Source organism: Podarcis bocagei (genome assembly GCF_964188305.1).
Source record: "Podarcis bocagei genome assembly, chromosome: 4".
In the NCBI taxonomy this organism is placed as follows: domain Eukaryota; kingdom Metazoa; phylum Chordata; class Lepidosauria; order Squamata; family Lacertidae; genus Podarcis; species Podarcis bocagei.
In genome coordinates, this window is record NC_138128.1 from 46,775,348 (window position 1) to 46,791,720 (window position 16,373).

At 42.3% G+C, this 16,373-nt stretch overlaps 1 protein-coding gene across 4 annotated transcripts in view; it reads left to right on the forward strand.

Moving 5' to 3' along the window:
* Positions 1 to 9,063, forward strand: part of WBP1L (WW domain binding protein 1 like) — a 46,562-nt gene extending 37,499 nt beyond the window's left edge. For all 4 annotated transcript variants that reach the window (XM_081191277.1, XM_081191274.1, XM_081191275.1 and 1 more), the window contains exons 3-4: positions 5,501 to 5,662; positions 6,765 to 9,063. In XM_081191277.1, the coding sequence (XP_081047403.1) occupies positions 5,501 to 5,662; positions 6,765 to 7,507 (905 nt within the window). In that variant the 3' untranslated portion in view covers positions 7,508 to 9,063. The remainder of the gene's footprint in view (positions 1 to 5,500; positions 5,663 to 6,764) is intronic.
* The last annotated feature ends 7,310 nt before the right edge of the window (positions 9,064 to 16,373 follow it).

Consider the following 16,373-nt stretch of genomic DNA (forward strand, 5'->3'; position numbering starts at 1 on the left):
ACTTTATTTGTACTTGCAGTCCAAAAGAGTGGAAACCATTTTAGTATCTTCCAGGACCAAGTTATATGGTTGTTGCTAAGGCCTAATGCTACTCCGTGTCCAGAGATGACTAGAGCAATGGCAGCTTTCTGTTTCTGCCATAAGTTCAGGCGGCCTTTAACACTAGTCTGTCCGTCCACCCCACCCCACCCCACCCAAATCTATGGGCTTTGCACTGTTGCCTTAACATGGAATTGAGAAGGAAAGTAGTGAAAGAAAGTGGTATCAACTGGTATAGGGGTTTTGTGCAACTCTTGCTGATTTGGGCTTGCCACTGGCACTAACCCTGCTAGATTATCTAGTTGAGATTCCTGCATTTCAGGAGGGTGGACTAGATGGTCCACTTGGATCCCTTCCAACTCTATAATTCTATGATGTTTGAACTAGCAGGTTTCAGTACAGAGATTAGCACAACCTCCATGTGGGTAGCAGGTGGGAACGTTTACCAAAAAAAAACCCCCAGCATCCCACTGTTTGGAAACACCCTAAGATTGGAAATTGATGGGCAGGGATGATACAAGTTGTAGTCCAGCTACCTCTGTTGTATATTGTCTTCAGGGATTTTGATGCTTTTTAATTTGCAAGGTTTCTTGGCAACACAGGTCCTTGAGGTGTTTTCCTCTTGATAGGCTAAGCATTTTCTCATTGCCTCACTGCCAGCTGACTGCTGTATTCTCCAGAGACCCTACTGTTAGCACTGTGCAATATCTGCATCCAACCATTCTCAGAAACTTGGAGATACTTTTTTTTTTTTAGATTTAGCAATTCAACAAATAGGAAATCTTGCTGACTGGACAATAGTCATCAGGTGTCTTTTAGTTTAGAAACATCCATGTTAGGATACTGTATTAATCTTTATTAGAGACATTTATACACCAACTGTTAACTAAGGGCAGACTAGAAATGTGACCGTTTTGTTATACAGTCAGTTCAGAATGCTGCACATTTCTTAGATCTGGGATTCGATGGTAGCCAATGATTACAGCATTGAAGAAATGAACCTATGCTGCCAATTCTCGAAGTAGACCAGTATAAAGTAAGCAGCACATAAGTGGCACACATGATTACAGGATGGCAAACAGGCAGTGTTCTTAGGGTGGTGTTAGGAAAAGTTATTGCACACTTTAATGACGATGTATTTTAATGATGTTGTGTAATTGGTATTTATATATTGTAAAGTACTTAGAAGCCCGTTTGGCACTGTTGTATGTTAATTAATAAAAGTAAATTCAATTGTTAAACAATACACAACATATTCTGGTATTTAGTGTAGGGCTGTGGTCTGGGAGTTTCCAAATTTCTCCTGCATCATACTAGCAAAGTTTTTTTTACAACATTGCCTCAGATTCCTCTCTTCTGTATTGTGAATGAAACCAATGTTGGAAAGTGCATGCACACAAAGGTGGAACAATATAACATGTGGAAAGAGTTGAGAGGCTTGTTTCAGTTTGTGCAAATGATCAATTTTAGTTTCTCAAGTTAATGAAGCATGTCTGATTAGATAAATAAACTTTGAGTTATGCTGTTTTTTCAATAGATATCTTATTTAGGTAGGTAGACCAGGATATAAATTTTAAAAGGGTGAGTAAATTTGACTATCTTCAGTTACTGTGACCCTTGCAATGAAGTGAAACACAGTACCTATTTTAAAGTGTAACATCAATATGTCTTTTAGAAAAGAGAGTAGCAAGTTATTGCTTCTCAGTTCCAATATAGCAGGGATGTAGTCTTCAAACATTGTGGGACTACAACTCCCATCATCCCTCTCCACTGGCCGTGTTGGCTGGAGCTGATGTAAGTTGGAGTCTAACAACATCTGGAATCTTGCAAGTTTCCCATCCCTGCAACATATAGGCAGGGTTATTTTCTGAATGTTTTTATAAAAAATATTCATTTTGTTTCTGCATGGTGCTGTTTATAAGTTGATATAGTAAAACTTGAAAATGGAATCCATCAGCATTGTAGCAAAGAAAAGGAACTTTCTTCCCAACGAAAATATACTTCGGCTGCAATTCTGTGCACATTTACATGGGATTACTGTGTCCCACTGAACACAGTGAGACTTTCATCCAAATAAATATGCACAGCATTTTGCTACATAGCATCTTAAGTACAGCAGCTTGCAGAGCTATCTCTAAAATCAGTTATATTTTAAACATTCTAATAAAACAAAAGCATGTGTAAATTTCATAAATATACCCAACAGTACCCAACAGTACCTCTTGGGTGCTATGTAATATGTTTAGGTTTGGTAAAAGAGTATTGCATATATTTCAATTTCCATAAAATATAAATGTTTGCTTTTTGTATTATATTGTTTAGAAGATTGGTGGTTCTTCTTCATGCCTCCCAAATGTTTGGACACTTTACATCTCTGGGCGGGGCTATTCATTTTGTAAGTCAGCCATGCACCAGGTATCTTTTGGACTGCAATCCACCTGCCCCCAGCTGCCATGGCTGTACTGGCAGGAGCTAATGAAAATTGTCAGTCCAAAACACCTGGAGGGCAGTTGGTTCAGAAAGGCTGCTTCAAAGGAAGGTGCTTCTGACCTTTAAAACAGATTTCAGTCCTGCATTGGTAAAAGATGAGAATGCTTCCAATATACGAGGGAAGAAAAGAGTTGGAGCAGATGGGAAGAAATGGTCAGGGGTCTTAGAGAGACAAGCATGCAGCCACTATTCTGAGATTTGTGCCACCCTTTAAATACTTTTTATATTTTGCTATCAAAGCAGATGTTAAAATTAAGCAGTCTTCATGTATTACATTTTCCAACATGGAGCTCAGGGCCATATTCAACAATGTAGTTCCACTAGTGGGAGCCAGCAGAAGGGCTCCTGCTAGCTCAATAGGGCTTCCCCATCTCCCCTGGACCCCCCCCCAAACAACACATAGAGGGAGGAGAGAGAAGGTCATTTTGTTGTGCAAGCAGAAATGCTTGCGCTGATGAAACACTTGTTTTAGCAGGACGTTGAATTATTCAGTCTCCAAGTTGGAAAAAGAAATGAGTTGCAAATAAGCATAGGCTGAGGGTATCCCTATCTTGATCCTCTTCGATTGTGGACTCCTCTATACAGCTGCAAAGAAAATGTTTTAGATTTGTTGTAAAGTGCAATATACAAATGTGACACTATATGGCAACAGTGAGCTATGCCAAATTCAATGTATTTTTCAAAATGTTTTTTTAAAAAGCATTTTCACAGTGTTTTTAATATGTGTGTAGATTCCACCATGGTCAAAAAGACACATTGGTTATCCCAGTAAACAAATAAAACAGTTCTTTTTTAATGGACTTGTACACTCTGTTAAGCCTGAAAAAAATTCAGTAGCTTTTGGCAGGCTAAATCTGGGGTATGAAAGCAGCTCCTGTACCTGTAAAATGTGTTATATGCACACGTTGATACATGTATTTTCAACTGTATATATTATACAGGTGCAGACAGAAAGCAGCTAGGTCAACAGTGTCCTGATGAGTATAAACTCAGTGGCAAATGTGTGTTTGTTGCTGTGTACTATCTGAAGTAGTCCTGCAAACTAAATGAAAGGAGAGAGAGAGAGACAGAAGCCTTTGGTACTGAAAAAGCATGTAGAACTTTAATAAAATGGCATAATGCCTTACATGTTTCCTTGGGGCAAAAAAAAAAAAATCATTTAAATTAGGAATGTACGGTCTACTTACCTTTTTATTATTAAAATCCCACATATTTTTTCAGTATGACTTCGAAGCTTGACTTTCCCCCCCCCCTCTCTTGTATTTGATGATGCTTCCTACCCCCATATTCCCACTCTTCTTGCAAAGTTGGATGCCATCCTGAGAATCTGTAAGAAAACAGAGGTGGTGTTCTTCATCAAAACTAAACAGGCGTCCCTTCATTTACGCATGTTCAATTCACACGTGACCGCACAGCCCTGGAAGCCCAGAGGTGGGGGTGGGAGAGAGACCTGAAGAGCCTCCAGCTTGCAAGGAGACCCTCCCTGGAGCCCAAAGGGGATGTCCTCTTCGAGCTCTGGGGAGGGTCTCCTCACCAGCCAGAGTTGCAACTACTGCTGCTGCGCTTTCCCGCATATCAGCTGTTAGCCAGAAAACCCCACTGTGCCTCCAGCTTGCAAGGAGATTTGCCCTAGAGCTCGAAGAGGACATCCTCTTCGGTCTCTGGGGAAGGTCTGCTCATGACCTGGAGGTGCAGCAGGGTTCTCCCCATTTGTGCACATTCCACCTATGTGCAGGGGGCCAGAATTTAACCCCTGCATAAATGGGGATTTGTCTGTCTACTTAAGCATACGGTTGCAGCTTTCCTGTTGAGAGCGTGGTAGCTTCTAGGTTATCAAGTTGTCAGTGCAAAGCAACTGTGCAACACAGAACTCACACCTGCATTTAGGTGGTTTGGCAATGACTGACTCAGATCTCATAATGGTACCTCCTTATATCTGCTGGGGTTCAGGTGCTTTGGTTCACAGGACCAGTCAGACGTAGAACTATGCAGCAGTCTAACAGACAAAGCTCCTTATAGCGCCTTAAAGATAAATCAGTTAATTGCTACATATATTAAGCAAATCAGTCACATTTCCTCAGACACAGACTTATTCAAAATATGCCAGTCATCACGGGGAGCATGTGTGGGGCACAGTACATGTGGGAATTGGTTTGTGAGGTGCCATGGGTTTCCTTTTTTATGTTCTTAGCTGCAGTAGAGTAGTTCAGCTGCTAATCTGGGATCTGCAACAGGCCGGGAGACGAAGGCAAAATAAAACACTTGCAACAGTAGTTGGGATTCAGCACTGCTTTCTCGCACCAAACTGCTGTTCCCATTTCACACATTTCTGGCTTTGCACTCAAAACTGACAGTTTCAACATTTATTTGTTGCCTTTTAATGTTATCATTGTTTTACTTGCATAGTAGAGTGATCATCACTGTATCTTGTGGGAGTGGGTTCTGTAAATTAAGTATACTTTGTGTGAAGAAGTGAATCTGTCAGTCAATTTTATTGGATGACCCAAGTTCTAGGGTTATGCAAGAGGGAGAAAAACATATACCTGCACACTTTTTCCACACCATGTATCCCTTTATAAACCTCTTATCCCCCCCTTTCTAAACTAGAACTATTTAATTTTTTTTCAAAGAGAAGACACGAAAACACTCAAGGATGGTGTACAGCCAGTGAGGGACATGGGCTATGAAGGGTCCCAAGGGCCACATTTGACCTGTGGGCCTGAGGTTCCTAACTTCTGAAGCATATATGGAGATTAGGGTGAGATCTCCTGAGCCTGTGTCTCTGAAAAGTGCCTCTCATATCCTGTTACGGTGACCTGTGCCAAGATTGGCAGTAGGTGCACACTTGTTTCAAAAGGCCATCTCAGTGCCTTCATAGTTTTGAAACCTCTTTCTCCTGAAGAAGAAACACTCTTAGTAAAATTCCTCTTCTCTCCCCCTCCCGCCTTTTTTATTCTTGATTTTTCCATAGGGTTCTGGCTAGTATGGACGATCATCATCATACTAAGTTGCTGCTGTGTCTGCCATCATCGGCGCGCCAAACACAGACTTCAGGCACAACAACGGCAGCATGAGATTAACCTGATTGCCTATCGTGAAGCTCATAACTACTCCACCCTGCCATTTTATTTCCGTATGTACTGCATGCAAGGAGCAAGCTGCCTTTCAAAGAGCAAAGAGCAAGATGTTGGCATATTGGGTGGGGGTCATGTCTGCTGGTGGCTGGAGAGGACCATGTAGTATACTGCAGTATGTTGGGAGACTTCACACGGTCCTTCTTGTCACCTTGGCTACGCTAGCTTGAAGCACAATCACAGATAACTCTGTGACTAGTGTGGGCACAATCTAAATCTTGTGGATAAATTTCTGGGTCGGGGGGGGGGGAGAGAGAGAGAGAGAGATTTGAATTCGTTTCCCTCTGAACATTGTAGAGCAGTGCTTTACTCAGACTTGTTTTCCAGCTCTAGTGGTTGGTTAGACTGTCATAAAAGGAGGAAGTGGATTGACAGATTTCTTCACGTTTTAATCTGCGCAGTGGCAGCAGCAGTGACAAGGCTGAGTTTTTTTAAAAAACCTTCCCACACCTTTTCCTCTGCAGCTGACACAACATTAGTGTCTCTAAGAAAGAGGCACCACAGAATAGCTAATCTGGTAGTGTGGCAGAGGGGCATCACACCCAAGGTCTCTTGAGTCAAGAATAAATGTAATGATGGGTGATGCTACTTCATTTTGCCCATGTCAATTTTAATTAATACTTTATTACTTTAAAACAAAAAACAAAACAAAAACATTAGCCACCTAGTAGAAGGCAATGGAAAAAGAGGACAACTGAGAAAATGCTACATAGAGAGAGAACCATCTCTCTCTCTCTTTCTCTCTCTCTCTCTCTCTCTCTCTCTCTCTCTCCCCCCCCCCCCTTTTGCACAAAATCAGGGGGAAGACAATTTAAATCAGCTCCCAGTTGACTCTGGGATGTAACATTCCTTAATTTCATAGGTCTCTCTGAATACTACACACTGCTTTGCCTTAGTTTCTTCCAGCTGTAACATATGGAAAATGGACTGCTTCCTTAGCCAAATCAGGATGGAATTTTTATTATTATTAATATAATTTGTTGAAGTTAAGTCCAAAGTGTTGTTAAATTACTTTCAATTGTGCTTTCTGACAACATTTATAAAGTTGGAACTATTTAGGTAATCTAGAGGTTAACTTGTCCTCCCTGCCTCCCCATTTAGGATTTTTGCCAAATTATTTACTACCTCCCTATGAGGAAGTGGTGAACCGACCTCCGACCCCTCCCCCACCATATAGTGCCTTACATCAGCAATGCGTTCCACCTGGCGGCAGCAGTGCAGCACCAGATACAAGAAACCTACAGCCAGCCCATACAGGCTCTCTGTCAGGAGCAGGAAGCAATAATGGAAACACGGACAGCACTGCCTCCTCCAGCACCGGAAACCCTGAATCGTCCACCCTGCTAGCTGAGCGATCAACCACCAAAGCAACAAGTGGCGAGCGAAGGAACTCCAGCAGTGGGGCAGAGTTGGAAGAGACGGCCAACCACGCGCCCTGTTCCGACAAGGAGTCAGAGTGCAAGGAGGAACTGCTTAAGGATTACAACTCGGAAAGCTTAGACCACAACAGCGCCTTCTCCGATGCTAAAGACAAGACGCCGGGCAGACACCGAAGGTTCACCGGTGACTCGGGCATTGAAATCTGCATCTGCAACCAGGGCCACCACGATGGTGATCTCAAGGAGTTGGATGGGTTCATTGATGATGGGCCCATGGACTTCTGCGATAGCTGCAGTGGCCACCCTCCCCATGGAGATGAGGAAGAAGGGCTTTTCAATGCCCCGGATGAGCAGCATCAAGAGCACAGCCACCACCACCTCCCCCGGCAGCCTGTTTGTGTGCTCCTGAACACCATAAATGAACAGGACTCACCAAACTCTCATGCCAATACCTCCCCCAGCTAAAATAAGCAAAGCGAGAAGGGATATTCTACAAAAGGATAAACATGACTTCAGCCAAAAACAAGTTGGTTCAGCTTTTTCTTCAGATGTAACTTTGGGAATAACCCCTAAATAATAGGTATGGAGGAAGGGGTAGAAGCTTCTGGGCTTTCCCTGCCTCCCGCCCCCTCTTTAATTGCCTCCATCTGGTTAGGGTTTAGGATTAAGAGTGAGATCATTTTTATACATATAACAAACGAGAGAAAAACTTTTCCTATTGCTGATTTTGGTGACGGTTTACTTGGTTGGTTGTTTTCTTAAAGGTTTTCAATACCTGCTTTATTTTATTATCAGAAAGACTTAACTTGACCCTGTGAGAACAAGGAGTGCTCATGTATCTCTCCCCCCTCCTCCCTCTTTCCCAGGCGTCTTCCCAGAAGCCGGTGGCATTTGAGGGCGCTGGCGGTTTGCCCGGTCAGTGCCATTGAGGGGTTAAAATGAATCCCCAGAGAGATGTGGGTGGGCTTTGGGGTTTTTTTCCTGAATTGATACAGTGCTGTACTCTCTGGTGCATTGTTGGTTAGAGCAACCCGTAGGACTTTCCCCCCCCCTCTTGAAGCTGGTGACTATAAAGGACCAGTTTCTTCCAGAAAAAAAACCAAACTGCTAGCCTGAAAGATAGCAGTTTATGCAAAAAGCGGGTTGTGGATGGTGACTTTAATTTTATTTTTATTTGGGGGGAAAAGAAAGGCAAATGTATTCCTTCAGTTGATGACTATGAGTTGAGACTCCTGGCAGAGGACCTGCCTTTTTCCAGTACTGTGGTCTCTAAATCTCATTCAATAGGTGTGCTACAATGCAACAGAACAGGGACTTTGCAACTTTAGGCCAGCACGCTAGTTAAAATGACAAAACCAAACAAAACCAAACACACACAACAGGGCTGTCTTTTTGGCCAGCGTGCCTTCAGGTTTCAGCGATGCTTGTTGAACAAATGGAGGCAAGAACTCCATCCACTGCAAAAGGATAACTTGCAGCTTCAATGTGGAAGACCTGTGCAGTATTTTTCTTTTTTCTTTCTTTTTTAGTCCACAAGTTTAGCATGATCCTAATGGTGACCACTTAAAAGGATAGAGTGTCTGTGTTTCTCTCTCTTGATAGCGGCAACAGGCTACTGTATAACGTCTGTGAGTGTGTATGTGTGTCTGACTGCAGTACATGCATGTGTGTTTCCTACTGGTGATACGAAACTTGCTGCTGTAAGACTGCAAAAACAAAACAGAAAAGACTGTTGCTTTGCTTTAAACAAACAGTGGAGCTTTTGTTAGTAACAACCCCAAGGGGGAAGGAAAAGAAACAAACTGAAGCAGCTGAAACTAACATTCCCTGGAGCGTTCCTGTGGAAGAGTGCAAGCCTTGGTTTCTATATTAGGTGTGATAGAGATTTGTTTTCCCATTTCTTTAATTACGGTTGTCTGGGTCATTTATGTCATAAAATAGACTTTCAGATTTGATTGCTTGAAACCAAAATCAGTTTGAAATACGTTGTAAGCCCAAATATAATGCCTTTTTTCTGATAATCCATGGACTGTGTCTCATTTTGTTTGGGGAAAGATAGAGCAGTTGAGATATATCATGATGAAAGAAGAGGGTTGGGGCTTTATTTTTTTGCACTTCAAAGTGAACTTAACTCATGTCCAGAATTATACGATTAACACGGGGTTGGTGAGAGCACATCTTTATGTTTCACTATATACAAGGGAGGTGTTGGTGCTCCTCTCCACTGACTTCCTTCAAATATCGCCTATGCCACAGGTAGGGAATCTGTGACCCTTCAGATGTTACTGGACTATAAGTCACATCGTCCTTGCTCATTCACCATTCTGGTTGGAGCTGATGGGACTTGGAGTTCAACAACATCTGGAAGGCTACAGGTTCCGCAGCCCATGACCTGCCAAGGCAAGGTGACATGCTCCCTGCAGAAGATATTAGGGTACACTTAAAGGGCAGCAACAATCCTGTAAAGACTCCAAGTCACCCAGTGATCTTCATGACTGAGGAGGGATCTGAACCCAAGTGAAGTTCAGATCATGCTATCCATGACATCACACATTTAGATTTTCTGCTACCCAAATGCCCTGAGCCATCTCTGCCTACATAAAAAGAGCAAATTATTTGAGCAGAGCACTATCCTAGTAGCTCAGGGGAAAGGTGAATATATTACTGTGCAGTTACTGCAGACAACAGCATACAGCAGACCAAAGCCTGATAACCACTAAAATCATCACAATAAGGGAGATGACAGCTCCTAGGAACAAACCCCTTTGTCCCAAGTCCTCAGCTCTCCTTAGTTTCAACCCCTCTCACAAAACCAACTTCTATTTCGTGGAATTAAGCTCACTCTCAGATGTGGGAAAACCTCACTCTATATCTGCAATCCAGTTGGCACCTTTCTGCATGCCAGATGGAGACAATAAGGCTTTCTGTTCTTCAGTTGATATTTGGGTTGCTTTTGCAGGAGCTGGGTGGAACGTTGAGCACTTGCAAATTGTGGTTGGGGTTTTGAGACACATCTTACCTTGCTGCTGGGTCAAGACACTCCTCAATGGACTTAAAACCTTGGGAACCCCACACATTTCCTTATGCTTACATCTGCAGCACAAGTATGGTTTCAGATTTTATAGAGCTAGTACATGTGTCCCAAAGCAGATTCAATATGTGCTCAAAGCTTTCCATGGGGCGCAAACAGAGAAATGTCAGAGTTCCATGTTAAAACAGAAAAACGAAACTTCCTGAAACTCTCTTCATTGTGTATTCAAACCCTGCACTATCAAACTGCTGCAAACACCAGATTCTTCGCCCAGGAAACCCACTTTCTGCACTCAAATTACATGGTGGAAATAAAAAAAAAGTATGTTTATAGTTCCATCAAGTTGCTGTGTTGTTCCATGTGTCAGAGCTATGACCAGGTTCCAATCCAGACCGGGGTTTGTTTTATCTAGCTGAGGTTCCCTGAGACTCAGGGGTGGGCTTAGGGTTCGGTTCTCATTTTCCCAGCAAGGATAACAAGCCACTCTCCCTGTATTTTTGCCAGGTTGCTGTAGACGTCATACTGTACGTCAATCATTGGAGCTAATGTTGCACACCCCTATATCCTTTCTGCTCCTGAAGAAGATAAAAGGGGCAACCGGAAGCTGTGCAAAAGTTCCTTCCCCAGATCGTTTAGAAAATGCTACTTGCCTGTTTAAAGATATATCCCGATCATGGTTAAAGGAAGAAAAAGATCCTTAAAACCCCAGCTTTCACACAGAAGTTTTGAAATGTAGGGATCCTGTGTCTTCTTATTAGCTGACTTATTTTCCATTGCATAAAAAGCCACATGCAGCACACATCAGTTCTTGGTTTACAAGCCTGATTTTGGCTGATTGCCAAACTACATGCTGAGCATTTTGGCAATAGTTTTATCAGCATTTTGGTAGTAGCATGTGTTATGGAGAGCAAGTCAGACAATACCTTTATTCAGGCCAGCAAATGAAATTTTGGAAGCGATCCTGAATTGGATCAAGGCTGCAGCATCTCCCCACCCCACCCCACAGCAGCTACCCATGTGCCTCTCCAGGGGTCGGCAAGGTTTACCTTGCCTGGGCCGGTTCACTCCAGCGGAGATCTCTCCGTGGGCCGGATCACATGCAGGCCTGCGATTTCTGGCATCTACGTCTGCGTAGACACAATTTCCGGCGTCTGTGCAGACGTGATTTTTGGTGTCTGCGCAGGCGCGATTTTTGGCACTACGGAAGCAAGTCCCCATGCCGCGCTGTGCCGGCTTAGCGCAGCACGCGGGGACTTGCCAAATGGGCGGCTCAGTTCAGGGGCAGCTCGTGGGCAGGTTAAACGACTCCCGTAGGCCACTTGTGGCCCATGGGCCTTAGGTTGCCAATCCCCGCTTTAGGCAGCCCTCAAGCTGGCCTTTTAATGCCAGTGCCTTCCATTGTTGCTCCCTAGCCGGTAGCTTATGATTGTTTATTTTGGATGGGAGGATCTCTCTGTTTCTCCCTTTTTCCAATCTTAAATTCAGCTCTCTACATCTTGCAGCAATTTGTGATTTTTTAAAATAAATACAAAAATCCCAATGAATCCCAGCATTTTAGTGCAAATTTCTTCTACGCATTTCTGCAAACAAGTTTCCCCAATATAATGCGCAAGCTGTTCCTCTGTAGGGGGCAATATTGACTTGGAATAATTAACATCTGTGCCAATCTACAATTTTATAGATCCATAGGAAATTAGGAAATCCAAGATTACGGGGGTTGGATTAGATAACCCTCCGGTCCCTTCCAACTCTACAATTGTATGATTCTATGAATATGTATTTTCTGCACATACTCAGAGAGGTAAGTATGTTGTAGCAGCTTCCTCAGAGCCAGACTGTCAGCAAGACATTTGGAATATGAGAGGGAGAGTATTTCTTTCTGGATTTGTTTGTGATTGAAGAGCAGCTGTGCTCTGAGGGTGCATGCTTTCCCAGTTCATCTGGCCACATGCCCAGGTTGGAGGGCCCACAGGTATTTTGGTATTAATTCGCCATGCTTTATTGCTTTTGTTCTGTGTCTGCTGCAAGAAAGCAACAATCTCCTGCTTACCATTGCTTCATATGTCCCTAGGGTTATTGTGTAACTTGGTATAATTACCCAGGGAGCCAGAAGCACACGAGGACTCAGCATGGGAAGCAACGGGAGAAGTTTATTCCCATCTGAAGGAACAGTAATAAACAGATTCCAGTGAAATCGACAGACATTGCTCATTGACTTGGGTAGGTTCTCTCAGTGTTAGCAAGTTCAATTATTGCTGAAGGGGAAGCACACATTCCCGCAAATATTAAGTACTTGCTTGTGATGTAAATATGTCATACAGTAGTGCCTCGGGTTAAGTACTTAATTCGTTCCAGAGGTCTGTTCTTAACCTGAAACTGTTCTTAACCTGAAGCACCACTTTAGCTAATGGGGCCTCCTGCTGCCGCCGTGCTGCTGGAGCACAATTTCTGTTCTCATCCTGAAGCAAAGTTCTTAACCTGAAGCACTATTTCTGGGTTAACGGAGTCTGTAACCTGAAGCATATGTAACCTGAAGCGTATGTAACCTGAGGTACCCTGTATCTTGTAATGCTATCACCTAGCCATGGTTCTGGGCTGTCGTGAGTTTATCATCTATTAGAGTCAGCCTACGCTTTCTCTTTCTCATTCCCTATCAGGTCCTCTGTAGGTGTGAAGCTCCTTCTGGAAACCATTTCAGATGTTGAATTCTCACTTCTGGCACATATTCAGGGCACTCCCCTGAAGCTGAGTGCTAAAAGGAATGGTGTTGATTTTAAATACAGTAACCCCAGGGCTGTCCATGACATTTTGCTCTCATACTGTCATGAAGAATTGTGTTTAATAAGATGTCTGTAAACCCCTTAGCAGTAAGAATCAGTAACTCCACTTCTGGAAATTTCTGGTCTTAATTGTTCACCCTTTGGCATGAGGCACAAGGAATGCATTAACATAGTTCTAGTGAAAGGTATTGAGACTGTGAAAGTCAACCAATGTCAAAATGTGCAGACTGGAGAGTATGACATAAGGTAAAGCATATGAAGGGAGTAAACGGACTCTGTCCCTTAATATAAGCAATAAGAGGACACTTAAAAAGACAAGAAGCCAATTAAGATCATACAAATAAATTGCATTGCCCCATGCAATTCACAGGAGGAATGTGTTGGCACTGGCTAATGTTTTCAGAACCACCTGTTGTAAAGAGAAGTGATCTCTAATTATTTCAGGATGAGACCTTCCGGGGAAGATTTTCCAGCATCTGTTCAGTGTATCTTTGCACCTGTCTCAATAGCAATGACCACTTTCAAATTGGGCTATAGAATTTTGATGGATCTGTGGAGATGACAAGTTTCTATGCTTTTGTAATATTTCTAAATATATACTGATATAGAAAGTCTTCCCTGGAAAGTGTGTGGGGAGGGGGAGTATTTTGATATTGAAAATAGTTCTCAGTAGCACAACATTGGATAATATCAACCATATCCTTTGTAAGAGCTCCAATATGCTAAAATACTGCAATAGTATTTTTTTTCCAGGTTGCTTTGAGTGTTCAGGGATTTTCCACCTTTCCTGCTAAGTGTCATCCCAAGATAACACAGAGAAAGCTGGATTGCTTAATCCTGTTCGACATCTGTGACAGTGTGAATGGTACAGCATATATTTCTGCACAAGGGGAACATGTTTCTCTATAACTGGGCATTTGGCTGATTGAACATTCTACTGCCTTTTAAATAAGTTTGTGGGAGGGAAATTATTTGTTCATTTTTGTTCTTGTATTTTGTGTTCTCATTTTGTGTTTTTATGTTGCCAAATGCCCTGTGATCTTCAGATGAAGGGCAGTATACAAATTTAAAAAATAATAAAATAATAATAATCTGCTTAGGGTGAAGCCTGGACAATGACAACAGGAAAATACAAGGTGGCAGTACAACAATGGTAGAAAGGGCATATCCCCTTTCTCTCCATCATATGTATCATTATTGAGAAAGGAAAGTGTAAGGATACATTTTCTCTAAGGGATAAGAATACTTTAGCACCTATGGACCTGCAAACAAATAGCTTACTACTACTGGTTTCCCCAAGTGGTTCCAGGATACTGCAGGGCTGCCTAATAATGATAAATCTCTCATTTTATTATATCCAGTCTCTACATGTTATAATTATTTTCAAAGCAATGCATTCTACCTTTTCCACCCAGCCAAATAATTAAAAAAAATAAATCTTCTGTAACCTAGTATGGAAAGTGGAGAGACTTGATACTATCATCCGGTTTTGTTTCTCCTACTGTGCCCTGGTGAAGTTTTAATCTATATATATGTGCCTGCACCTATTGCAGGCTGCTAAATATGAGCTTCAGCAAGCTGGGGCTATGGGACAGAGCCCTCAAGCTAAAATATGGGAATTTAAGCTGTGAGGCAGCTGGTGGAGATATAAATACTGATAGAAGTGATTTCAGAGGGAGTGTTTACCAGCGAATGGGAAGTCCAAGGTCATTAAATCATAGGCCAAAGTGGCATCCCAGGTCTTGATATTAAATCTGGAAGGATACTTTATTTCATGTCTATCTGGATAGCAAAGGAAGAAGGCAGAATTTAGGTCGAGCAAAAGGATGTAGGCGTCAGTGGGTGACATTTTGTTAACACAAACAAAAGCTTGAAAGCAAACTGAGTTTGGCCACCTGGAAGATCATATTGGGGGTACTGAGCATTTTCCTCTTAGCTTAATCATTGCTTTATGTTGAAAGCATTCTATACCTAGTCAGAAACTGGTGACTATATCAAGAGAAGAGCAGGCTGGGAAAGAGTGAAAGAATTTGCCAAAATCTGGTTTGTTTGAGCCTGTAAGGGCATTTGCAAACTGGCATAATTAGCACGTGCATCTCTCTCTCTCTCTCTCTCTCTCTCTCTCTCTCTCTCTCTCTCTCTCTCTCTCTCTCTCTGTGTGTGTGTGTGTGTGTGTGTGTCTAAGTGTAACCTTATTTTTGCTACAACAGCATGTTTCTTTCCAGTCTAATTTCAGTGGGAGAAGGGGAGGAAAGAAGGCCCCTGTGGGTGTATGTGTGAGTGCCTTGGTGATTTTATAGAATGGTGAGAGTGGCATGAGTCTGGGAAAACTCGATGGCAGTTTTGTTCCTTACATAAAAGACATGATCCCGGTTATGAAACTCATGACTGGTGCTCACTAAAAACTTGCTCACTGTGCTGTTAGGAGCCCTTGATCAATAGATCTCACACCTTACCAAGGCAAATAGCTATTAACTGTGGTACACTCTGAGCTCTTCCTTGCAGTCCTTCCAACACACACACACACACACAGAGAGAGAGAGAGAGAGAGAGAGAGAGAGAGAGAGAGAGAGAGCGCTGAACCAGGAACTTCCCTCACAAAGATTGCATGGTTTGAGATTGATTTTTATTTTGCAACAGCCAATGCTTAGAGCTAGAGGTGTGGGGATGATCTCCATCTTGTGGCAATTGTAGAGTATTCTCTTTCTACTCCTTATTTCACTGTGTTGAGCTTTCCTTAAGCGCTCTCTCTTGCTTAACTATTTTCCTTACTATGTACACTTAAAAAAGAAAAGAAAATTAAGAGCTTGGGGTTGTTGTTTTTAAGTCAATCCACCATGAGCTATTTATATACCATGCATGGTGCACCTTGATAGACTAGCAATTTGAACCAGGAGAAGTTAGCCCTCACATAACAGGTCCTCAGTCTGGTGGACTCCTTCTATATAGCACTACAAGTCTGCATCCACATCACGCATTTAAAGTCTTTGCTTCGTAAGGGTTTTTTTTTAACCCCAAGTATCTGCAAATACTATTTGGAAATTTAAGAACTTTGTTAGTGGGAGGAACCTAGCAAGCCAATAATGCACAATGTTGAAGTAGAAAATGTTGTGTTAAAAATGCAAGAAGCTTATCATCCTGGCTTAGGCATTTCAAGGGAAATTGTGATTTTCTATATTGAAGATACTTTCCAGGAAGAGGGCAGTTTATTATTAAAATGCATCTTTAGTCAAGAAGAACACACTAGTTGTTGGAAAAATAAATTCACACTAGAAACCAGAAAGTTTTTTTTACTAATGGCCCAAGCTATCTGAACCCAATGAATATGCTCAGTTATCCTTCACATCAAGTCTGGGATGATCTTCTAAAATAAATATGTTAGACCTGAAATAGGAAACATGTGGCCCTCCAAATGTTGTTTGATTGCAGATCCCATCATCCATAACCATTGGCCAAGCTGGTTGGATTTGATGGGGTGTCCATTAACACCTGGAGGTTCACAGGTTTCTCATCCTGCCTT